This window comes from Xenopus laevis, chromosome 4L, assembly GCF_017654675.1.
Source record: "Xenopus laevis strain J_2021 chromosome 4L, Xenopus_laevis_v10.1, whole genome shotgun sequence".
Taxonomy (NCBI): Eukaryota; Metazoa; Chordata; class Amphibia; order Anura; family Pipidae; genus Xenopus; species Xenopus laevis.
Window position 1 is genome coordinate 150,234,076 of NC_054377.1, and position 25,419 is coordinate 150,259,494.

Sequence of the window (25,419 nt, forward strand, 5' to 3'; positions counted from 1 at the left end):
GATTAAAAAAATAGGCATACGGACCCCGTGGTATTCTGCCTTACGCGTTTCATACCCTCTGATACTTAATCATAGGCATTGATGACACACAACAGATCATGGAAATTTATACCCAACATGGCCCCACCCTTATATTATTAAAACCAATTGCCACAACAAACTCAGTTGTCAGAGTAGGTTTATATAAATACATTGTTACGGTTCTGTTTCTTGGTCTGCCTATATCCAGCATAGATTATAGCTATTATTATACAAAATTCATACAAAACATATATTTGTGAATAAGTACCCTAAGCAATATATATTAAACAGGATTAATGCTCCGGTTAATCTATACTATATATTTATTCCCAGCTGCATTACTTTCCAATCTAGTGAGGGTTTTTGCTGTAGTGTATTTGCAATTATAGTCTCATGAAAACTCGCTTTGTCATTAAGTAAAGCGTTACCAAAAGTTATCGAATTCGTAGTTAAGACCAAGTGGTAAACGAGTATATAAGTAGGGATGTAGCGAACGTCGGAAAAAAAGTTCGCGAACATATTCGCGAACTTGCGCAAAAACGCGAGCGGTTCGCGAACGGTTCGCGAACCCCATAGACTTCAATGGGAAGGCGAACTTTAACATCTAGAAAAGACATTTCTGGCCAGAAAAATGATTTTAAAGTTGTTTAAAGGGTGCAACGACCTGGACAGTGGCATGCCAGAGGGGGATCAAGGGCAAAAATGTATCTGAAAAATCTGCCTGTGTGTGCTTGGAAGAGATAGTGTAGGGGGAGAGCTGTTAGTGATTTCAGGGACAGATGATAGTAAGTTTGCTGGCTAGTAATCTGCTTGATACTGCTCTGTATTGGAGGGACAGAAGTCTGCAGGGATTTGAGGGACATTTTAGCTTAGGTAGCTTTGCTGGCTAGTAATCTACTGTTCTCTTTAAACAACTGCCATACGTTGACCTTGTAGGCATTGTTTGCCCAGTTTTTTTGGACGCAGCCACTGAAGCACAGTTGCCAGAAAAAATATGCCATATAAATGCTGAAAATAGTCATTTTTTGCCATACGTTGACCTTGTAGGCATTGTTTGCCCAGTTTTTTTGGTCGCAGCCACTGAAGCACAGTTGCCAGAAAAAATATGCCATATAAATGCTGAAAATAGTAATTTTTTGCCATATACGTTGAGTCAACGTATGGCAAAAAATGACTATTTTCAGCATTTATATGGCATATTTTTTCTGGCTTCTGTGCTTCAGTGGCTGCGGCCAAAAAAACTGGGCAAACAATGCCTACAAGGTCAACTTATACACTACTACAGCGATGGATACGGATTACGTAAAATATATTATGGCTGCTTGAAAAAAGTCACTCCGGTGTTTTTTCTGGAGACGGTAATATTATGGATATTTAGACAGAATGTGAACAAGGTCACACAGCTAGATGGCATTTGGTTGAATAACACACTGGGCAAAAAATGCCTACAGGGCAAATAATGCCTAAAAGGTCAACTTATACACTACTACAGCGGTAGTAAAATAAAAAAAAGTAAAATAAAAAAAAAATGAATATTAAAAAAAAAAAATTAAAGTTGGTGCTGCTGAACTACTAGGAGCAGCAGATTAGCACACCAGTCCCACTCCCCAACACTGCTAGACTAATAGCACTGGGCTCTTATAGTAGTAGTAGTAGTAGTAGTAGTAAAACAACAAAAAAATAAATAAAAGCAGTCCTTACAAGGACTACTGTTATTGCAGCAGTCAGCAGATGAGATCAGAAGCAGGACAGCTGCCCACTGCAGCTACATACAGAGCACTGCAGTAGAAGGTAGATTACTAGCCAGCAAAGCTACCTAAGCTAAAATGTCCCTCAAACCCCTGCAGACTTCTGTCCCTCCAATAACAGAGCAGTATCAAAACGATTACTAGCCAGCAAACTTTCAACTGTCCCTGAAATCACTAACAGGCAGCAGCTCTCTCCCTACACTATCTCTTCAGCACACACAGGCAGAGTGAAAAAACGCTGCAGGGCTTCGGTTTTTATAGGGAAGGGGAGTGGTCCAGGGGAGAGCTTCCTGATTGGCTGCCATGTACCTGCTGGTCTGGGGTGAGAGGGCAAAAAAAAGCGCCAACAATGGCGAACCCAAAATGGCGAACGTCGCGCGACGTTCGCGAACTTCCGGCGAGCGCGAACACCCGATGTTCGCGCGAACAAGTTCGCCGGCGAACAGTTCGCGACATCTCTAAATATAAGTACAAAATCCAATGAACCTCCCTTTTCACTAAGAGGCCTATTAAGTCCCCTCCTCTCATACCTAGTCTCACTCTTTCAATCCCTTGTACTGAGAAAAAAGTTAAGTTACTCCCGTTTTATCGAGAAAAATGTCTTGTTATGTTGCTTTTTTCAACTGCTTTTGGATTTTTAATTTGACTGAGGTGTTGCCTTATTCTTTCTTTTAATGTCCTATTTGTGCAGCCTACATATTGCATTTTAAGCAAGTCACTAAATAAATCACTGTGGACGTATTGCGATTTATATAATCATTGATTTTACAGCTTTTGTTTGTTACTTTCAATCTAAACTTTATTGAAACCTTAATATGTTGACATGTCACACATCTATAGCTCCCATTAAATTTCAATGGCTCCTGTCATCTCAGTTCTTCCTTCTTCCCTATATAAACTCTAATTAGACTTGGTATGATATGTGTATGGCCAGCTTAACCTGCTTAGTGTTTAGAAATGCTAATCTTTTTATCACATTCTAAATCATTATGTTCACTATCTCTAGACCAGAGCTGGAAGAGGAGAGAAATGCTCTTATATTACAATCTGCAGCCAACAAGAAGCAACTGAAAGAGATTGAGGACAAGATCCTTGAGACATTACAGTCATCAGAAGGAAATATTTTGGAAGACGAAAGTGCAATTCAAATTTTAGACTCGGCCAAGGTCATGTCCAATGAGATCACAAAAAAACAACAGGTAGGGCAGCCGTTACAAGAGACAGTGAAATTATACTTAAAGGAATAGTTCAGTGTAAAAATAACAACTGGGTAAATAAAAATGTATCTAATATAGTTAGTTAGCCAAAAATGTGATGTATAAAGGCTGGAGTGAGTGGATGTGTAACATAATAGCCAGAACACTACTTCCTGCTTTACAGCTCTCTAACTCTAAGTTAGTCAGTGACTTTAAAGGAACAGTTCAGTGTAAAAAATAAAAACTGGATAACTAGACAGGCTGTGCAAAATAAAAAATGTTTCTAATATAGTTAGTTAGGCAAAAATGTAATGTATAAAGTCTGGAGTGACTGGAGGTGTGACATAATAGCCAGAACACTACTTCCTGCTTTACAGCTCTCTAACTCTGAGTTAGTCAGTGACTTTAAAGGAACAGTTCAGTGTAAAAAATAAAAACTGGATACATAGATAGGCTGTGCAAAATAAAAAATGTTTCTAATATAGTTAGTTGGGCAAAAATGTAATGTATAAAGGCTGGAGTGACTGGAGGTGTGACATAATAGCCAGAACACTACTTCCTGCTTTTCAGCTCTCTTGGTTTCCACTGATTGGTTACCAGGCAGTAACCAATCAAAAACTTGAGGAAAGAACACGAGTCATAACTGTTGCTTTTGAATCTGAGCTGAATGCTGAGGATCAATTGCAAACTTACTGAACAGTCCCATGTGGCCCCCCTTATAGTCACTGACTAACTCAGAGTTAAAGAGCTGAAAAGCAGGAAGTAGTGTTCTGGCTATTATGTTACACATCCACTCACTCCAGCCTTTATACATTACATTTTTGCCTAACTAACTATATTAGAAACATTTTTTATTTTTCACAGCTTATCCATTCACCCAGTTTTTATTTTTATACTGAACTGTGAAGTGATAAGTCAAAACATTTCATTGTTTCAGTGTAAGAATGGCTCAAGTAAGAAGAACTATTATTATCTTTATTAAATGTAGCAGAATCAACATGATATAATACATATGATTAGTTTTATACATATATTACATTTACTCTCATTAATATAATCTGGCTGATGCTATTTATTGTGTCTTTTAAGAATGCAGAGAAAACGGAAATTAAAATTGCTGAGTCCAGAGAAGGTTACAGACCCATTGCCAAACACTCCTCTGTATTGTTCTTCAGTATTGCCGATCTGGCCAACATTGACCCCATGTATCAGTATTCCCTCAACTGGTTTGTGAACCTTTATATCAACTCCATTCAGGAAAGGTGAGATCTAATTTTTTAATAAATTTACCTAACAAAGTATAGATGCCGAACATAAGGTTACTCTTTAGCTCCCCCTAGTGTTACTAGGCTGTTGGATTTATGCTTTTTGTTTTCGGTGTGTTTTTTAGACTTGATTCTATTTCTATTATTAGCAATTCCCTCTTCTACTGTTCCATTTATGTTTACTTTATTTGTTTTTATATCCTATAAAACACAATGTTATACTACAACTCCCAGCAACTCCCAGCATCCTGGGGTCTGGTGTGTTTGGCAGCATCTGGAGAGACATGGGTTTATTTTCCTCTTTCCAAAACTGACATTGTCTGGATGACTAATTTTTAATGAGCACAGGCATTCCAACCTCATGGCCATTTTAGAGGCCCATTTATCAAAGGTCGAATTTCGAATTCATGTGAGTTTTTTTAACTCTAATAAATTCGAATATATTAGATTGGGGGATTATTTAATTAAAAAATCTAATATCGAAAACTCGCATGGATTTTACCGACTCGAAAACTCAAAATGAATTTGACTAAACTCGAAAACTCAAAACTTTGTTGTCAGGAAGGCTAGTAACATGTCCAAATTGGTCCCTGGACCTCTCACATTGACTTATAAATGAACTCGGCAGGTTTTAGGTGGCAAATAGTTGAATTTGAATTTTTAAAGGGCCAGAGTTTGATAAATCTCGAAATTTGAATTAAATTAAAATTAGAATAAAGTTTGGATAATTGACAATTCGAATTTGAGAGTTTTGACCATAACAAAATGTACAAAATTCTAATTTTCAATCCAACCCTTAATAAATCTGCCTTTAGTGTCTGACAAGTTCCTTTATCTTCTTTCAGCAACAAATCAAAGATTTTGGAAAAGCGTCTTCGTTACCTGAATGATCACTTCACGTACAACCTGTACTGCAACGTGTGCCGCTCACTGTTTGAGAAAGACAAACTGTTGTTCTCCTTCCTGCTTTGTTGCAACCTCCTCGTGTAAGTAAGAACAAGCCAGAGCATTACAATATTTTTAAAGGGCATGGCAAGGCAAAAAAATAAAATCCCATTTTTACTTTCTTTAATGAAAAAGAAACTTATCTCCAATATAAATGTGTACTGTTTTTATAAGAAACCTGACTGTATGCAGTGAAATTCTCCCTTAATTTACTGCTGTGGATAGGAATTGTCAGACGGTCCCTAACTGCTCTGCAGGGAAACAATCATACTTATGAACAGCAGGGGGAGCCCCCGCCTTACTTCCCAGCCATGCAGAACTCAAGCAGCTTTGTTTTTTTCCCTGTAGAGCAGTCGGCGACTGTGTAGAGATTTGTATTGGATTTTATTTTTGCCTTTACATCCCCTTTACTGTTTCCAACTCCAGCTGCAGGGACAAAGATCATGGAGCCAGATTTAAACAGATAAACTGGAATTCTATTGGGAGGATTATTTTGCTGCAACCACTGCAGAGTTAGAGAAAGTGTGTATTAAACAATACAAAAACTATAAAATCCACATTAGATTACATGACAACACAGGACCCAGTGCATTCTGTATATTCTGATTATTAATCAGTCTTGTTGTATCGGCTTTTGGCAGATATTATTTGACTTGTGCTGTTTTGATAATTTATGATGATCCCTAAGCAGCCCAGACCACACTGAGCATGTGCACAGTCTTGGTCTTGCAAAGATGTATAACAAAGTTACAAGATGGTGACCCCCTGTAGCCAACTTTGAAAGCATAAATCATTTGTTTGATTAGACTTGTGGTGCAGTAAGTTCATGTTTATGTTTAGTATACAAAATACAGCATTTCTAGCCTTATTCTATTTTACACTTTACTTCCCCTTTAAGGTTGCAAGTGATTCTGCAGCCAATTAGAATAATCATATTGCTACACAGATTTGCAGCCATTTACAGGGTAAACAAGTCTATAGCCTGTTAGGCCCATTGTGAGCTGGGGGGGCAATTTATTGATGGCTAATTAATATGGGCAATGGCATATGGTGGCGCTTTGGCCTGGCCCATTGGGGGCCAATGATGGCAATTAATATACAGCGCTGTTTCTTGCTAAAGAGCCGTCTGAGGCTTTTTGCCGCCCCTGGAAACTCACCTGGCGCTGCAGCCTGAGGCGAGTTACTCAACTCGCCTCATTGGCGGAGCACCCCTGTTAATATGGGCAATGGCGGCGCTTGGGAAATGCTAATATAGGATGGGGAGGGGGCGCTGATTGAAACCCTTGCCCAGGGTGCCAAACTACCTTGGCCCGGGCCTGCTGCTGATCTCTTATAAAGCGTGTTTTGGCTTCACTGATTCATACCATGCGATACATACAGAGAAGGGACCTGTAAGTAGTAGTTTCTATGAGGTTTATGTAAGAACATTCACACATTTGGAATGAATGTATCATAGCAGTATAAAACACACAATACTTAAGACGCAGAGTTAGCACACTTTTTAACCCTGTTCTAATCTTAGGGCAAAGAAGGAGATTGAAATCCCAGAATTCATGTTCCTGCTGACGGGAGGCGTGGGTCTACAAAACAACGTTCCAAACCCAGCGCCGTCATGGCTGCCAGAGAAAAGCTGGGATGAGCTCTGCCGTGCCGGGGATCTGCCACCTTTTAAAGGCTTAAGGTAAATACGAATTGCTGCATTCAGAGTTGTGCAGAAAGAACCAGGTGAGCCTATGATTAAGTACCTGTTTGGTACGAAACTCGTTAGGCTACTATGTCCTAAATGAACAATTTTTTACTTTATCATTTTTGCTACTGCATTCATTATCACAAAGGGGCAAATTTACTAATGGGTGAAGTGACTAAAGCTGGTGAAAATTTGGTCATTTTGGTACTTCGCCGATTTACTAACAGGCGCTGGGGTAAATTCGCTAGCGAAGGAGATAGACTCTAGCGCTACTTCGCACTCTAACGCCAGGCGAATTATCGATCTGGCGAATGGACGTAACTACGCAAATTCACTAAGATACTGATTTTACTGAACGTTACCTCTTGCGCCAGACTTGCCTTCACTAACTCAGACCAGGCGAAGTGCAATAGAGTAGATAGGACTTCCTCAAAAAATAGTTGAAAATTTTTCCCAAAAATGCTGGCGACTTTTTCAGGGTGCTAGGCTACAAAAGATCGTAAATTTTTTTTAGGGTACTGGCTTCCCCCTACATTTCCTAACATATGGCACATAAACTATATACTGGGCACATGTGTAGGGCATTATAACAACTCTATTTTCTTTTATTAAGGTTCCCTGGGCTTGTGTAATGTAATGTATTTGCTGCAACATATACGTCCATTCAAATTTAACTTCCTGCCGTATGCAAATTAGCCAACGCTAGCGTAACTTCTCTTTGCTTGCCGAATTAACGCTAGCAAAAATTTGCCATCGTTCGGTGCCCTGGATGCAACTTCGCATTTTAGTGAATTAGCGTTGTCCTGGCGAAGTGTTGCGATGTGAGCGAAGCCGTCGATGGCGAATTTTCGGAGGTTAGTGAATTTGCCCCTGGGTCTCTCACACATTTGGATTCAGAATGAACCAGGTGGAAAGGTGAAAAGAGAGGGCTGAAGCAGTGTGCAATTAATTGCCAGATTACTCGATTTGTAAAAAAGACAATACTCATAGCAGGAAGTGTAAGGATTTTGTTCCTTATTATATGGGTTGGTAGGTTGCCACCAAGAACCTAATGTAACCCAGCCTGGAGAGCTGAGCTTGTACGAGGCATCTTTTGGGGGGCTAGTATGCAACAACAGAGTACTGGTCCAAAAGTCATCACCCTCTTTTCACCAACCCTAAATGAAAAGGATCTTGGGGTCTTTGTAGATAACAAGTTGTCTAATTCTGGGCAGTGTCATTCTGTGGCTACTAAAGCAAATAAAGTTCTTGTATAAAAAAGGGCATTAACTCAAGGGATGAAAACATAATTGTGTCTCTTTATAGGTCCCTGGTGAGGCCTCATCTGGAGTATGGGGCAGTTTTGGACTCCAGTCCTTAAGAGGGATATAAATGAGCTGGAGAGAGTGCAGAGACTAAGTGCAACTAAACTGGTTAGAGGGAGGGAAGAGTTAAATTATGAGGGAGACTGACAAGGTTGGGGTTGTTTTCTCTGGAAAAAAGGCGCTTGTGAGGGGACATGATTAGACTTTACAAGTACATTAGAGGACATTATAGACAAATGGCAGGGGACCTTTTTACCCATAAAGAGAATCACTGTACCAGAGGCCTCCCCTTCAGACTAGAGGAAAATAACTTTCATTTGAAGCAACGTAGAGGGATCTTCACAGTCAGGACAGTGAGGTTGGGGAATGCACTGCCGGGTGATGTTGTGATACTGATTCAGTTAATAAGAGGGACTTGGATGATTTTTTGGACAGACATAATACAAAGGCTATTGTGATACTAAACTCTATAGTTAGTATAGATATGGGTATATAGAATTTAAATTAAAAGTAGGGAGGGGTGTGTGTATGGGGCTGGGTTTTCATTTGGAGGGGTTGAACTTGATGGACTTTGTCTATTTTCAACCCAATTTAACTATGTAACTATGTAACCCGGAAATGAAAAGGGACCCCCACTAGAACTTTAGGATCTAACAGCCTTTTTTAATGTCCCAGGGAGCACTTCATTGGGAAGGCGAATGAATGGCACACAATATACGACAGCAAAGAGCCGCACTCTGCCCCGTTACCCAGTCCTTTTAACAACCAGCTGAATGAGCTACAGAAAATGATCATTCTACGCTGCCTGAGGCCTGACAAGGTAGGAAACAACTGTTGGTGATTACATTTAGGGGTTAACTACTAAACTCGGTTTTTTTTTTCTGGATCAATGTTTTTTGGTGAAAAAGTTGCATTTTTAGAAAAATTGAACCTCAAGATTTATTATACCCCGAAGCTGCAAAAAGTCTGAATCCAAAAATCCGCCATCTCAGCCAACTCAATTGCCTTTTACAATTCGAAGATATTGTGATCTGCGCTGGGTTCCATCCGATAATTCTGGGCGATAACCCAAAAAGATCAAACCATTCAGGCGTCAAATCTGAAAAATTCATACGATTCGGGTTTTGGCTCGAGGTTTTTCCTGACTCTTTCCAGTTATTTTATTAATAAATAAGATAAAATCTTGATTGGGAATTTGGTGGAGCTTGGTTTAAAGGAGACATATAGGATAAATGAAAAATTATAAGTAATATATGGTGTTGCTTTTATATGGTGCCTAAAAAATTTGTATTATCTTTAAAAATAGCCCCTTTATTAGAGCTCCCTATAAATGTTCTCTGGTCCCTGTTTCAAATGAGAGGTGGGCGTGTCCTAACGGTCTCTGCGGGGACAGCCAATCACAGCCCTGCATTCACACAAGCACAGACAGGCTTCAGTTCCCTATCAGGTCCTGCTAGCTGCTGATTGGTTTCTGTCCTACAGTGCAGTGACCTGAGTGCACAGCCTGGGAATTCAGGAAGTGAAAGATAAGGGAGGGATTATTAGGGTTTTTGAAGAAATATTCAATAAATCAGCCTGAAACACTACTTTTTTAAGCACAATTCTTCTTTATCTAAATGAGTATAACGCACTGGTACATTCTTATTTTTTACACAATATGTCTCGTAAAAACATGAGATAAATTTGAATTTTAGTAAATAACCCCCTCTATGTTCCTTGCGCCGCTATCAATTTACTGCTAGTTGGTATATTGGCTGAAACCTGTAACCTGTACAACTGTTCTACCTCACCACTGTAGAGCATTTAGGTGGGGGGGGCAACTGTTCTGTAAGTGAGTGTGGTTTAATAAAACCGTCAATGCTTCCCCAAGAAGTTCTGCAGCAGCTCCCTATTTACTTTATAGAAACGGCATCATGTAATATCTGTATTTATGTATTTCTGTGCCCCTTTTCCTTCTGCAGATAAGCCCCTCCATCTCTAATTTTGTCACGGAAAAGCTGGGGAAGAAATTTGTGGAACCACCGCCCTTTGATTTATCCAAAAGTTACATGGATTCCAGTGCTACAATCCCTCTGATCTTTGTGTTATCTCCTGGGGCTGATCCGATGGCAAGTAAGTCACCTAGCCACACAGGCTGCAATACATTGCAAGGACTGAACATGAGGCCTGCAAGTCTGTAGTTGCCTTTCTGCTCCCTTTTTGCTTCTGTTCTGACTTATCACCCTACATTGATGTGGCACTGGCATTCTGGCATGAATACTGGGGGTGACAACATAAGAATAAGGGGTTCAGCATTGTCAGTATCAATAGGGTGTGTGTCCCTGATGTATCTATGTTATTACTGGAGTCAGTGGTGATTATATTTATATCTATACAGTAGGGGTGGGGTAGTGATTATATAGGATCACTTTAAAGCATCTAAGGAGAAAGGGTTTTTCTGATGCAGTTCATTTAGTATTCATGACTATCCCTCTAACATGTAGGCTGGAAATTACAATCCCTAGTACCCAGGAAGTAGGATGAACTGGTTCAGAGTAAAATAAAACTTTTATTCCAGCAACATTTATATGTCAATCTTATGTCTGAAGCTTTCCAAGCCATGCCGGCAGTGAAACTCTTATATGTCCAACATGTGGTCACACGCTCCCTATAATTATATAAAATATCAGTGCCAGATATCTCATCCTATACCAGTTTCTATCACAGTGATTAAGCTTAATCTGTTTCTAAGGTTTGCTTAAATTTGCCAATGACAAAAGCATGGGAGGAGACAAGTTCCAAGCCATCTCATTGGGGCAAGGACAAGGGCCAGTAGCCACCAAGATGATTAAAGAGGCATTAGTAGCAGGCACATGGGTTTGTCTGCAAAACTGCCATCTTGCTGTGTCCTGGATGCCAACACTTGAAAAGATCTGCGAAGAATTCAGCAGTGATATGTGCCACCCGGATTTCCGCCTCTGGCTCACCAGTTATCCTTCTCCAAAGGTAAACGCTTCCCTCTGACCCATAATGTACAGGAGTAAAGATCCATAAAAGCAGATCATGATACAACTCCCAGCATCCCATTGATTGACTCTTGTTCTACAAATTGTTGTTATTGCCTACGTGTGCCCAGTTACTAATTATAAAGTGCAAAGTGAACTGATCTTAATGTGAATATGGTGCTGTCAGTCCTTGTTGCTTAAATCACAAGCTGTGATAGTAATATGTGATTTAATGATAAAATATGGTGGGCGTCATTTAATATTGCTAAAGCATTAAGGGGTGTAGAATTTACCTTAGGGGTCATTCACAGAGCGCTTTGCTGCCAACTCTGGTGCATGGCTGCTGAGTGTAGGCCCTTGCTGCATTCAGCATGAGGCTCATTCCATTGTAGTTGTACAAAGAGCTGCACCTGATTTTTGCACTTTGCTCAAGACTTTGTGAATGAGGTCTGGTGTGTGCACTGTAATCCCTGCTAATAATCTGTAGCACTAAAGCTTTGCTTGTTCTCTTTCAGTTCCCCGTCACCATCCTGCAGAATGGGGTGAAGATGACCAATGAACCCCCCACAGGACTCAGGTTAAATCTACTGCAGTCATATCTCACAGACCCAATCTCAGACCCCAGCTTCTTTAATGGATGTTCAGGCAAAGAGCAGGTGAGATCTTTATTAAACAGGGGGAACATGTAGAGAAATACACAGAACATATTAACCTTACATTTGGGGCCCCAGTCTACATACAATCTCCATAAACAACTCGCCTATAATTCTGCCTTAAATGGGTTGTTAACCTTTAAATTACCTTTTAGGGCAGAGACACACATGGAGATTCGGGGAGATTTAGTTGCCCGGCGACAAATAGCCTCTTCTTCGTGTGACTAATCTCTCCGAACTGCCTTCCCGCTGGCTAGAATCTAAGTTGCCGGCGGATAGGCACTCGGAGCACTTCATTTTCCAAAGTCACCAAAAGTTGCCTCATGAGGAAACTTCGGGAAACGAATCACTCCGAGTGCCATCCCACCGGTGATTTAGATTCTAGCCAATGGGAAGGCAGGGAGGGAAGGGAGATTAGTAGCCCGAAGAAGAGGCGATTTGTCGCCGGGCGACTAATCTCCCTGAATCTCCATGTGTGTCACTGCCCTTAGTGTGATGTAGAGAGGGATATTCTGAGTCAATTTGCAATTGATTTTCATTTTTCATTATTTGTGGTTTTTGAGTTATTTAGCTTTTTATTCAGCTGCTCTCCAGTTTGCAATTTCAGCAATCTTGTTACTAGGGTTCAAATTCCCCTAGCAACCATGCATTGATTTGAATAAGAGACTGGAATATGAATAGGAAAGGCCTGAATAGAATATAATAATATGAATATGAGTAATAAAAAAGTAGCAATAACAATACATTTGTAGCCTTACAGAGCATTTGTTTTAAGATGGAGTTGGTGGCCCCCATTTGAAAGCTGGAAAGAGTCAGAAGAAGAAAGCAAATATTTCCAAAACTGTAAAAAATAAATAATGAAGGCTAATTTAAAAGTTGCTTAGAATTAGCCATTCGATAACTTACTTAATGTTAATTTAAAGGTGAACAACCATTTTAAGTCTGCCAACCGATGTGGTAGACACCCCAAAATCATTGGGAGAAATACCGTATAAGGCACATTTTCCCTTTTTACACACACAGCCAGTACTGTTCAATAAAGTTCTGAGATTTTTAGGGGTTTTCTCTGTAGTAAAAACTTTCAATAAATACGGTAGCCCCCATATAGTTATTGTGGTTACTGGGGTGAATGCACCACATTAAAAAAAAAACAAAAGAGCAGAGAGTTGAGGTTTTTGGGTATGTTTTGGGTTTTTGGGTATGTTTCCTTCTTTCAGTCAGTATTTTCATCTCTAGGTTACAGGATGTGGTGCTAAATGTTTATTTCCCTACAGATCTGGGAGAAACTTCTTTTTGGAGTCTGTTTTTTCCATGCGCTGGTCCAAGAACGGAAAAAGTTTGGGCCGCTTGGGTGGAACATTCCCTACGGTTTTAACGAATCAGACCTGCGAATCAGCATTCGCCAACTGCAGGTGATCGCTCTCTGTTTTGTGTTATGTTTGGGGATCAGACCCAAACAGATCTGGACTGTGCTCTACTGGGAGACAATGAAGAAGTGTTATTTCGGGGTACAGGGTGTCTCGTTAAACAATTTCATATTTATCATTTCAGCTGTTTATCAATGATTATGAATCCGTTCCTTTCGAAGCCATTTCTTATCTCACCGGAGAGTGTAACTATGGGGGCCGTGTGACTGATGACTGGGACAGGCGCCTCCTACTCACCACCCTCGCGGATTTCTACAATAACGACATTATAGAAAAACCCCGTTACGCCTTCTCTCCCAGCGGAAATTACCAGGTGCCCCCCAAAAGCTCATATGAGGACTACATTGAGTTCATCAAGGTGATCAATTATTTTACACACTAGAATGTTTAATCTTGTACAAAGCAGTGGAAAACCTGAAAGGAGCAGCTGTGCCTATGGGTGGGGTTGCAAGGAATTTGGGGATCTAATAGTATGGCGCTGGCTATACCCTCATACTGTACTAAGGGAAACAACATGGCAGCTCTTAACCATATGTGTTAATACAAATATACAGGGACATCTGTTTAAAGGGGAACTATCATGGAAATGAAAATTGAATATTAGCTTCATCATACTGAAATAAGAAACTTTGTAAATACAATCAAATGAACATTCTGTACTGTTTCTGAAATAATCAAGTTCATATTCACTGTTCCTCTCTCAGCATCTGTTTCTCTTTATTCTCTCTTCATGCAGCAGTTGGGTGTCAGATATTCATTGACAGTTAGATCCAATATATCTTATAGGGGGGCTCCTTTTGCCTAGAAGATGTATTAGAGTTCACTCTATTTAAATCACCAGACATCATGTCTCTCTACATGCAGAATTTGTGCAAAAGGCAGTTATTTTGTTAGATTTTGTTTGTACTGGAATCAGTTATTTGAGTGAGCTCTAATACATCTGCTAGGAAAGGAGCCCCCCTATAAGATATATTTGATCTAACTGTCAATAAATATCTGACACCCAACTGCTGCATAAAGACAGAATGAAGACAAACAGATGCTGAGAGAGGAATAGTGAAGATAAACTTGATTATTTCAGAAACGGTACAGAATATTCAATTGATTGTATTTAGAACGTTTCTTACTTCAGTATGAGGAAGCTTATATTAAACTTTCATTTTCAAGATAGTTCCCCTTTAACTACAACAGCCGCTAACAAAAGTATTTTGAGTGAAGCTGGGAAATGCAATCCAGCAACATATGGAGGATTGCGATTGGTACATAAGTAGTGTACAGTTATGTCCCCACTAAATACATTCTAATTCTTTATCTCTAACATGCCCATGGGGCCTTATGGTATTTTTAACCCTTCATGCATTTTTCTTTTTTCTCCTTATTTGCAGAAACTTCCATTCAGTCAGCATCCAGAGGTTTTTGGTTTACATGAAAATGTGGATATATCAAAGGATCTGCAGCAAACCAAAACCACCTTCGAGTCTTTACTCCTCACCCAGGGAGGGGGCAGACAAGGAGGGGCCACCGGGACCAGTGATCACACTCTGTATGAGATAGCAAATGATATACTTAACAAGGTAAGGCAGAGACAATCTATAATCACCTAATTATTGCTTGGCCCCAGACAGAACAAGTCACACTGTTTTTTCATTAACCAAGTGACAAAAATTTTTTTTGTATTAATGGGCTTTTTAGGGCAGAGACACACAGGAAGATTTGGGGAGATTTAGTCGCCCGGCAACTTATCGCCTCTTCTTCAGGCGACTAATCTACCTGAAAAGCCTTCCCGCTGGCTAGAATCGAAATCGCCGGCGGGATGGCACTCGAATCGATTTGTTTTCCTAAGTCGCCCAAAGTTTCCTCGTCAGGCAATTCGGGAAACAAAGTGTTCCGAGTGCCACCCCGCCGTGTGTCTCTGCCCTTAAAGTACATTGGCCACATATCAGGGTGCATGATACTTTGAAGAGGTGCTGCTCTGGGGTTTCAGTTTTTGGATACACGGATCTTGTTGAACATTGACAGTTCCAAAGATAAGGTGCTTGATGAGTCATTGCTGCCTGCAGTATTCACCTGCTTTCTGTTCCTGCTTACCAACTCTACTTCCTGGTTCTGTGCTCAGCCAATCATAGCTCTCCTGCAGGGGTGGGAAAATTCAGGGATTGGCTGGCTTCTGCTAATATTTGCCATCATTTTGGTGGAGAATAAGCTCCACCCAGGGAAGAAGGATGACAGTTACGACAAGGCTACTAATAGAAGGGAGAATATAGAGAAGATATATATATATATGCGTGTGTATTATAAAGTGAATAAAATAACCCCTCTTGTAAATTATAAGGATATTATAAGTTACTGAGGAGTTTCATGACCATATAAAAACATGAGGACGAAGGCCGAGAAATAATACATACGCGTGTGTGAATATATATGAATGCTGAAAACATACCGTATATACTCGAGTATAAGCCGAGTTTTTCAGCCCCCAAAATATGCTGAAAAACTCGGCTTATACTCGGGTCAAGCGCAAAAACGGTCGCCGGCGCCTAAGAATAGTTGCCGGCGTCCAAGAATAGTCGCCGGCATCCAAGAATAGTCACCTCCAATGGGAGCAGAAACCCTCAATTTTTTGATAGAAACTTACCAGAAGCTGCTGCATTTCTCACCCTAGGCTTATACTCGAGTCAATAAGCTTTCCCAGTTTTTGGAGGTAAAATTAGGTACCTCGGCTTATACTCGGGACGGTTTATACTCGAGTATATACGGTACTGGGTTTCGTTTGTGGTGGCAAAGCCTGCACAAATCATCATTATTCTCTAACTCTTTACTGGACACACTGCCTTTGGCTGTAACTAACATTACAGCATATTGTAAAAAGGAGGAGAGAGAAATAACAAGCTAATGCTCCATTCAGCTCACTGTCAGTAACATCAGTACAAGCTCAGCACAGAAACGGGACAAGAGATGGGAGAAGTTAGGAAAGATAAAAAAATGGGCCGTTTAATTATATAAGATATAAAATACTTAGCAATAGCAAATGACAGGGAACTAGTAAATAATCCTTAACTTTATTTTCTCTTTCTTCAGTTGCCAAAAGACTTTGATATCGAGGCAGCTCTCCAGAAGTATCCCGTGCGCTATGAGGAGAGTATGAATACTGTTCTGGTGCAGGAAATGGAGAGGTTTAATAAGTAAGTGTGGGATACTTGTCTGCAGTTGCACAACTACCTACCAGCAATCCCTGTATCTCCAGGGGGCCTCGGCAGTTATCTAACAAGTACTGTCCTACACTGTTCTATATCATGGGCCAGGTGACCACTATTTCACATTTTTGGGGAACAAAATAAGCATAAAACAGTGATGTCATATGAAGTGGGCTGTGAAGTTATTTAATATAAAAACCTTTTAGGGGGCCACATGTGACCCAGGGGGCTCCAGACCTAGTTGGTTTAGCTTGTTTTAAAGGAGAACTAATGCTTTACTAAAGAAGTAGGTAGAAATGTTGTACATGATGTTTTGTGCTTCTGTACCAGCCCAAGGCAACCACAGCCCTTTAGCAGTAAAGATCTGTGTCTCCAAAGATGCCCCAGTAGCTCCCCAACTTCTTTTCTGCTGATTCACTGCACATGCTCTGTGCTGCTGTCACTTACTGAGCTTAGGGACCCACTCACAATATACAGTACACATAGAATAGAAATGTCACAATATAAGGCTGATTAGTAATTAATACACATAATTACTACATGGCAGCACAGAAACCAGTGCAATTAGCATCAGAATTTAAGGGTTAGTTCACACAGGATGTTTTGGGGAGATTTGGTCGCCTGACGACTAATCGCTTCATTTTTGTGGCGACCAATCTCTCCAAATGCCTTACCCGTTCCTGCGCCGGCTAAAATGAATAAACGCTGGCGCTAATCACACGGGGCGATTCGTTTTTCAAAGTCGCCCAAAGTTTCCTTCAGAGAGATTGGTCGCCGCAAAAACGAGGCGATTAGTCGCCAGACGACCAAATCTCCCCAAAACACCCTGTGTGAACTTACCCTAATAATCAGTCCTGTAGCATCAGCTTATATTACAGCCAGGGAAGCTCATTTTCTGCTGGATAATTAGTGACGAGCCCTAAGCTTAGCTTCTCAACAGCCAATCAGAGCCCACTGAGCATGTGAGTGTCACAGACACTTTCCAAGATGGTGACCCCCTGTGACAAGTTTGAAGTCCTGGATCATTGCTGCTATTGACAAGCTCAAACTTTGGCCTTGTGCAATAAGTTCACTATATAAAATATGGTATTTTTAGCCACATTCATTTTTAGGGGTTAGTTAAATGTTCACATCCTTTTTTTGTTTTTTGCAGCTTAACCAGAACCATCAGGACAACACTACAGAACCTGCAGAAAGCTATCAAAGGTCTTGTTGTCATGGACTCCGAACTGGAAGCTCTGTCTGGCAGCTTAATAGTAGGGAAGGTTCCAGAAACGTGGGCCAAGCGCTCCTACCCGAGCCTTAAACCTTTGGGCAGTTACGTCAATGACTTCCTGGCACGTCTCAAGTTCTTACAGGTAAGGAAGTACATTGCTCAGGAGAATGCGTTACAAAGAACTGGGCCATACAGGTACCGGAGCCCTCCTTAAGGAGACAGTATAATGCTAATTATAGCCGGAGTCGTCAAGCCTTGCAGTGAAAAGCAAGCTAATAAAAACAGGGAGGTATGTGGGAGGCTATTAATACGCCTAACACAATTTCGCTGACATACAGTATCCTTAAGGCTTATGCAAGACTTATTGGCAGACTTCATATTACCTCTGTTAGCAATGAAAATATTCAGTTTAAGCTTTATCTGCAGCTCTGTCCTCATGAGGATGATAGACAGACTACATATTGTTATCACTAGGGAATCACAGCTCATAACATGACTGCACCTGCCATAGAGTTCATGGTGCCGGCATAGATTTACCATCATGTTGACACTTCTGGGTTCTCTTTGATCTATCTCTATGTCCTTGTATTTACTGGTAAAACATGGCGGGATTAGATCAGAAATCCCCAGCACAAATAGGGTTAAAGGAGATGTAACATTTTGCACAAGTTATGCTGCGAAAACTCAAAATAAATATTTTCTTAGTAAGTAAAATCTAGAATTTTCTCTTCTGTCTCTGAACCTTTTTGCCTTCTCCTGCTGCCCCTGCGCCCATACCCTAGAGACTGCCCTTGAAATAAAAAGGATAGCTTTCCGCAGTGCCCTTATCCAATCAGAACCTGTGTTGTTGGATGTTAGCGGTACATTCAATACACTGATGCATTTACACACACACAGAAGCCTCTGACGCTAAGATTTGAATGTGATGAAGTTTCTTGCTGAATTAATATCTCGTGAATGTGTTTTTCTAGAACTGGTTTGACTCTGGAAAGCCCAATGTGTTCTGGTTATCTGGCTTCTTCTTCACGCAAGCATTTCTAACGGGAGCCATGCAGAACTACGCCCGAAAATACCGCATTCCTATTGACCTAATTGGATATGAATTTCAGGTACTGTTCCCTTACTCGTTATGATTGGGTCCTTGTAAAACAAATATACTTAAACATACATATGTGCTTTATATGCAATGGGCTGATTATCAGTCGCATGGACTTTTCATGTTGGGTTGCCACCTCACCCCTTTAAAACTGAACACATATGGAATTCACAGCCTGCTTGGCTAATTAGCAATTCATTTAGATGAATGATGCATGGTTGCGTATAAGGGCTCTTACACACGGGCGGTTTTTCTTGCACTCTCCTGCGTTGCATTTTCTTCCGTTCAGCCGCAGGGAGCGCAGGAGTAGACGCACTTGAAGATTGTGAAGGGGGCTGTACTCACACAGACGTATGTAAGCGCCAAACGCAGGTGGGAGGCAGCATGTTGCAATTTACCAGCGTTCAGCGCATACATACGTCTGTGTGAGTACAGCCCCCTTGAATAACAATAACTGAGTGCGTCTAAACCTACGCTCCCCTGTGGCTGAACGGAAGAAAGCGCAACGCAGGGGAGCGCAAGAAAAATAACCCGTGTGTAAGAGCCCTAATTCAGTTCAGTCTGCAGCATGCATCTAAATGAACTGCTAATTAGCCATGCAGGCTGTGGATTCCATGGGGCAAATTCACTAAGCGCCGAAGCGCCAAACGCTAGCGTTAATTCGCTAGCGTTTGGCATTTTCGTTACTGCGCAAATTCACTAACGAACGCTGGCGTAGTTTCGCTAGTGTTACTTCGCACCCTTACGCCAGGCGAATCTTCGCTAGCAACGAAACTACGCAAATTCACTAACTTGCGCAGTGTACTGAACGCTACCTTTTACGCTAGACTTCCTTCGCCACCTCAGACCTGGCGAAGCGCAATAGAGTAGATAGGGATTGTTTCAAAAAAAGTCAAAAATTTTTCTAAGTCCCAAAAAACGCTGGTGTGTTTTCTACATTATGGGTGATAGGCTGAAAAAGATCGAAAAAATTTTTGGGGCTCCCCTCCTTCCCCCCTACATTTCCTGACTCATGGCAACTTACCTATACAGGGGGCACATGTGTAGGGCAAAATAAAAATTTTATTTGCAGATTTGAAGGTTTTCTAGGCATTTGTAGTGCTGATACGTATTCCTCCATTGAAATTTGAATTTGGCGCCGTATGCAAATTAGTCTTCGCTAGCGTAACTTCGCTTTACATAGCGAATCAACGCTAGCGCAACTTCGCAACCTTATGCTACCCCTGAGCGCAACTTCGGATTTTAGTGAATTTGCGGAGCGCTGGCGAAACTACGCCTGGCGAAGTGCGGCGAAGTGTGGCGAAGCGCGGCGAAGTTGCGCCTGGCGAAACTACGATTGTTAGTGAATTTGCCCCCATATGTGTTCGGTTTTAAAGGGGTGAGGTGGCAACCCTATTTCCATGACTTGCCATCCCTTATCCATCCAGTATTCTCAAAAGTAAACTCATCAAGGAATGGCAAGTGTATTTTTTAGCTGTAGTCCAGTCCCTAATGTCAATGCACAGAACATAATCTCAAGGTAACGCCTCCATTAAAGGGAATGTTAAACAACAAAAAAATTATTTTCTGCCTAATAAAAGAAAACATAATTCTAAGCAACATTGCAGTATACGTTCATTACACATTTTCTATGCTTTTTAATTTATTTGTATATGTATTGCTATTAAAAGCAGTGTCTGTCCCTTTCTATTCTCTGCACTGCTGGTTCAGACTGTTGATACAATGTATCGTCACATTGCGGGCGCACAGGCACCCTCGTACATGCCTCATGGAGGGGGTGAAGTGGCCGGCCAGGTTGCCTAGGGCACCCTGCTTGTCGCTGCTGGGGAAGTAAAACGTTTGTAACATTGTTTAAAAAGTAATAACCAGAAGTTAAGAAAATGCAACTGTTTTTTAAAGGGGCGGTTTACCTTTATAGTAACTTTTAGTTTGCTATAGTCTTCATTATTTAAAATGTAACATTTTGGGTTATTTGCCTTCTTCTTCTGACTCTTTTCAACTTTCAAATTGTCGTCACTGACCCCCTCTAAAAAAAACAAATACTCTGTAAGGCTACAAATGTATTGTTATTGTTACTTTTTATTACTGATCTTTCTATTCAGGCCTCTCCTATTCATATTCCAGTCTCTTATTCAAATCAGTGCATGGTTGCTAGGGTAATTTGCACCCTAGTAACCAGATGGCTGAAATTGCAAACTGGAGAGCTGCTGATTAAAAAAACTAAATAACTCAAAAACCACAAATAAAAAAATGAAAACCAATTGTAAATTGTTTCAGAATATCTCTCTCTACATCATACTAACAGTTTACATTTTTAAGTTGAATAACCCCTTTAAAAGCACTGAAAATTTGTAATAAATGTACATTGGAAAGTTGATTTGAATTATTTTGTTTTCTTTTATTAGACATATTGTTATTTTGGGGCTGACTTGCCCTTTAATGACTCTCTCTTTTGAATTTGGGGCTCCACTGACAGATTCGCAATGATTGGCTGGTTGTAGGTTATGAAATATTTGCCATTGGCGAGAGTCAGAAGAGAAATTACATTGATAATGAACGGGATCCATTGAATGATTAGAACAGGGCATTGTGCTTAAATATCAAGCATTATGGAAACAGCAAATAAGAAGAAATACTTATAGATATAGTCTGGTTAAAGGGTAACTACTGCACACAAATTTTATAGCACATATATATGGTTTTAATTATTTTTATAAATTTAACTTGACTGTTCCTTTAACAGCAATCTTTCTCCAATGTACAGTTAATACAGTAGTGTTATGTGCTGTAATATTTAGTCAGGGCATGAAAGGGTTACACATGAAGAATGTCAGCTCTCTGGCAATTGCTCTAGTCCTGTAACATTATATATTAGTTATTATAATAAAGAGCTGGCGCTGAATGTGACCCGGGCTGATATCTCGCTTCAGGTTCTGTCGTCGGACACTGCAGACTCATGCCCAGAAGATGGAGTTTATATTAATGGGCTATTTCTGGACGGAGCTCGCTGGGACAGACAGAGGTCAGTCATATCAAACAGCACAACAGACATTTTGGGAGACTTGGTGGTTTGTCACAGAAAATGTAGAAAATGTACAAAAACTCTTGCTTTTTGCTGTTTAACTTCCCGTTCCTTTATTGGTCTGTGTTTTCTTATTTCATCTCACTAGTGGGGTCCTCGGAGAACAGCTGCCCAAACTTCTCTTCGATGCTGTGCCTGTCATCTGGATAAAGCCAAGTGAGTAGCCAGGGCTGAGGGGAGAGTAATGCAACAGGACTGGGGGGCAGGGTGTAGTTTAATAAGGCACATCCAAGCTAAATATACTGGATATACACAAATCTACAAACCGGCACACCCATATAGTAAAATGTTTGCCTTTTGAATTGGTAATGCATTATATGAGACCCATAAAAGCCAAAGATTTTATATTGGTGTGCGGTTGTTTTGTGAATAAAAGTGAATAAAGTGAATAAAGTACCCCCTCTTGTAAAATATAAGGATATTATAAGTTACCGAGGAGTTTCATGACCATATAAAAACACGAGGCCGAAGGTACTTTATTTATTATAATACACAAGTTTCAGTGAGTTATGTGACAGAAATGACATCAGAACTCACCGTTTATAAGGATATAATTTACAGGATATTCATGGCTTTTGTGTATTATTTATACACACGCACACGCACACGCACACGCACACGCACACGCGCAACTGGCATCTATGTGGGCTGATTGGGCCTCTGTGTACCTGAAATGCCAGGGCCTATTTTAATTCTCAGTCTAGACCTGATATATATATATACCTATATATATATATATATATATGGGAATTAGGGAAATCCAAACTGCAACCTAATTTGCATATGTCAATTAATAATTTGCATATGCAAATTAGAGGTGGGGAGGGAAATCACGTGACTTTTTGTAACAAAACAAGGAAGTAAAAAATGTTTTCCCCTTCCCACACCCTAATTTGCATATGCAAATTAGGATTCGGTTCGGTATTCAGACGAATCTTTCGCGAAGGATTTGGAGGTTCGGCCGAATCCAAAATAGTGAATCTGGTGCATCCCATAATATATATGCTGTATGAAGCCGCACTTACAGGACTTAAAAAATAATTATTTTTTTTTATTTTTTTAAGTCTTGTGAGTGAAGCTCATCTTTGGGTATTATATATATATAATACACAAAAGCCATGAATATCCTGTAAATTATATCCTTATAAACGGTGAGTTCTGATGTCATTTCTGTCACATGACTCACCGAAACTTGTGTATTATAATAAATAAAGTACCCCCAGTTGCAAAATATGAGGATATTAAAAGTTACCTCGGAGTTTCATGACCTGTATAAAAACACTCGGCCTTCGGCCTCGTGTTTTTATATGGTCATGAAACTCCTCGGTAACTTATAATATCCTTATATTTTACAAAAGGGGGTACTTTATTCACTATATATATATATAGACATATATATATATATATATAGACATATATATATATATATATATAGACATATATATATATAGACAATATATGGCAAGATGCACAAGCATTTGTTGGCATTCAGTCTGCCAAAAGACACAGACAGTTACAGTTCTCTGAGGGGGATATTAGCTGGTTCCATGCAGAGGCTGTGGGTGGCCACACTAGGGTGCATATCTATTAATATGTGCAAACAAGCAGCTGTACTGCAGTAAAGTGATCCTGTCCTCAGCTTCTCTTGAATAGACCATAATGTACATATTGAAGCTGTTCATTGACAGTGGGTGGGACAGTCACTGAATTCCTGGCAATATTCAAAGAACATTCCAGACCAAGGCTGGCATTGCCACTGGCTCACAGGTTCTTACTGTAATGACAATCTGTAGCCAAAGATGAAAAAGTTACAGAAGATTCCCCCTAATGTTTTCTAGTTGATGGGCACTGAGTTATTTAAGGAAATCTGCCCAGGGTTCTGCAGAACAGCAGTTGTTGTTGGGAGATAGCGGGAATAGTAAGTCAACAGTAAGGCTGGATGGCAACAGTAGACCCAAACAGCAGTTCTATCACCATCAGTGATACCTTGTCTACTCCTTGCGCTGCTGGGAGTTGTGTTCAACAATAATGTCAGGTATCAGATGAAATGGACCTTACATTGTTTTTAAACAGTTGTGACCCAACAGCTGACTCCTAGGGAGGTCTACACTTGTGGTTGAAGGCCCAACCTGAGGGTCAGATCCAGCGAGCTGCTCTGTATTCTTTATTGAAGGGAGTGAAATTGTCAGACAATGATTGGCCGAATTCTGGAGGTGGAATAGCTGGAGAAGTGAGAGCGTCTTGGTGCAGCCTGTCTTCCACCAAATGGTTAATATTGGGTATTACACCTAATAGGACTCTCAACTCGCTTGTTTGGCGAGATTGCCAGAGCAGATCTTTCCCCGATATGCCCACCAACAGCGGGAGCCCCCACACACGGGCACAACTACAGAACTGATATTGGCAGCTTTAATCTGCCCATGGATAGGTGTTGAGAAAAGCAGTTCAGTCTTGGCAATTCTCATCCATTTCCATATATGGGGCAGTCTAGTCAGGGGCCCCGCTGAAAGGAAAGACCCAAAAAGACACAACAATCTGGAATTTTGGGCTGTAAAAGAGGTAGGGATTGGCTGGGGTTGGGGGTGTGTTTGGCAGATCAAGGGTGTGGCCTCCATCCCAGGGGCTGGCTCAGGCTTAAGAACCTGGGAGGGGCCCTGTCCACTAAGTAGTGGGGGGCCCAGTGATGGTTGTTAAACCCACAGCAATTAATTAGAGTTTATGTATGAGCCAACTGTGCCCTTGCTTGTGGGTAACATGACCTTAATAACATGATCTGTGTTTGTTCAAGATAAAAGATCAGACATTAAGAAGTCAAAGTCGTACATGTGCCCCCTCTACAAGACCAGCGAGCGCAAGGGAACCCTCTCCACCACCGGCCATTCCACCAACTTTGTCATTGGCATGTTGTTGCCCACCCATAAACCCGTCCAGCACTGGATCAAGCGAGGAGTTGCCCTCCTGTGTCAGCTGGACGACTAACTGCCACTCATCCTCACATCACTGGCGGACCCCCTGCTTCATACTGCTGAACTGCAACTCTTTGCCCCGTAATCAGGGCACGTACTTAGTCCGTCGTTTTATTCCGTCACGTTGGGTGGTACCAGTTTGGGAGTTTGCCATCTCTCATGTATATCTTCATTTGTACACAATCTCATCTCACAGCATTCTATTTATTCAGATTTAATTTATATATTTGGGACCATTCCACGTCTTTGTTAGGATCTTTAATATTCCAACTTCAGATTCAGACCTACTTTAAATTATATATATGATGTTTTAGGGACTGTTCTATTAATGAAGTCTAATACATGGCAGGTTCCCTTATAGGCACATCAGCAGAGCAAACAGCAGTGTTTCCTTTTTGAGATGAATTACACCACTAATGGGGTCCATGGTCATTTCGGCGCACCAGTCACTGATTATTTAAAAGCATATCAGTAGGTAAGTTACATCTGCTTGTACAGGGAACTGTAAAGAGATCCATTTATTTCTCCCAGATATGATTGGTCAGACCTTTTCCGAAACCAAATTGAGCCAAGATATATCAGAGCTACGTGAGCATAACCGTTTTGTTCTGTCTTATAAATTGTTCCAAAGTTCA

At 40.7% G+C, this 25,419-nt stretch overlaps 1 protein-coding gene across 3 annotated transcripts in view; it reads left to right on the top strand.

The window, feature by feature from the left end:
• dnah12.L (dynein, axonemal, heavy chain 12 L homeolog) overlaps window positions 1-25,419 on the top strand; it is a 95,077-nt gene extending 69,658 nt beyond the window's left edge. For all 3 annotated transcript variants that reach the window (XM_018240378.2, XM_018240379.2, XM_018240377.2), the window contains 17 exons: window positions 2,776-2,968; window positions 4,055-4,227; window positions 5,076-5,216; window positions 6,698-6,856; window positions 8,842-8,986; window positions 10,128-10,278; window positions 10,898-11,151; window positions 11,666-11,806; window positions 13,078-13,215; window positions 13,355-13,588; window positions 14,616-14,804; window positions 16,309-16,412; window positions 17,578-17,782; window positions 18,612-18,749; window positions 21,667-21,758; window positions 21,907-21,974; window positions 24,607-25,419. In XM_018240378.2, coding sequence (XP_018095867.1) covers window positions 2,776-2,968; window positions 4,055-4,227; window positions 5,076-5,216; window positions 6,698-6,856; window positions 8,842-8,986; window positions 10,128-10,278; window positions 10,898-11,151; window positions 11,666-11,806; window positions 13,078-13,215; window positions 13,355-13,588; window positions 14,616-14,804; window positions 16,309-16,412; window positions 17,578-17,782; window positions 18,612-18,749; window positions 21,667-21,758; window positions 21,907-21,974; window positions 24,607-24,797 — 2,716 coding nt within the window. In that variant the 3' untranslated portion in view covers window positions 24,798-25,419. The remainder of the gene's footprint in view (window positions 1-2,775; window positions 2,969-4,054; window positions 4,228-5,075; window positions 5,217-6,697; window positions 6,857-8,841; window positions 8,987-10,127; window positions 10,279-10,897; window positions 11,152-11,665; window positions 11,807-13,077; window positions 13,216-13,354; window positions 13,589-14,615; window positions 14,805-16,308; window positions 16,413-17,577; window positions 17,783-18,611; window positions 18,750-21,666; window positions 21,759-21,906; window positions 21,975-24,606) is intronic.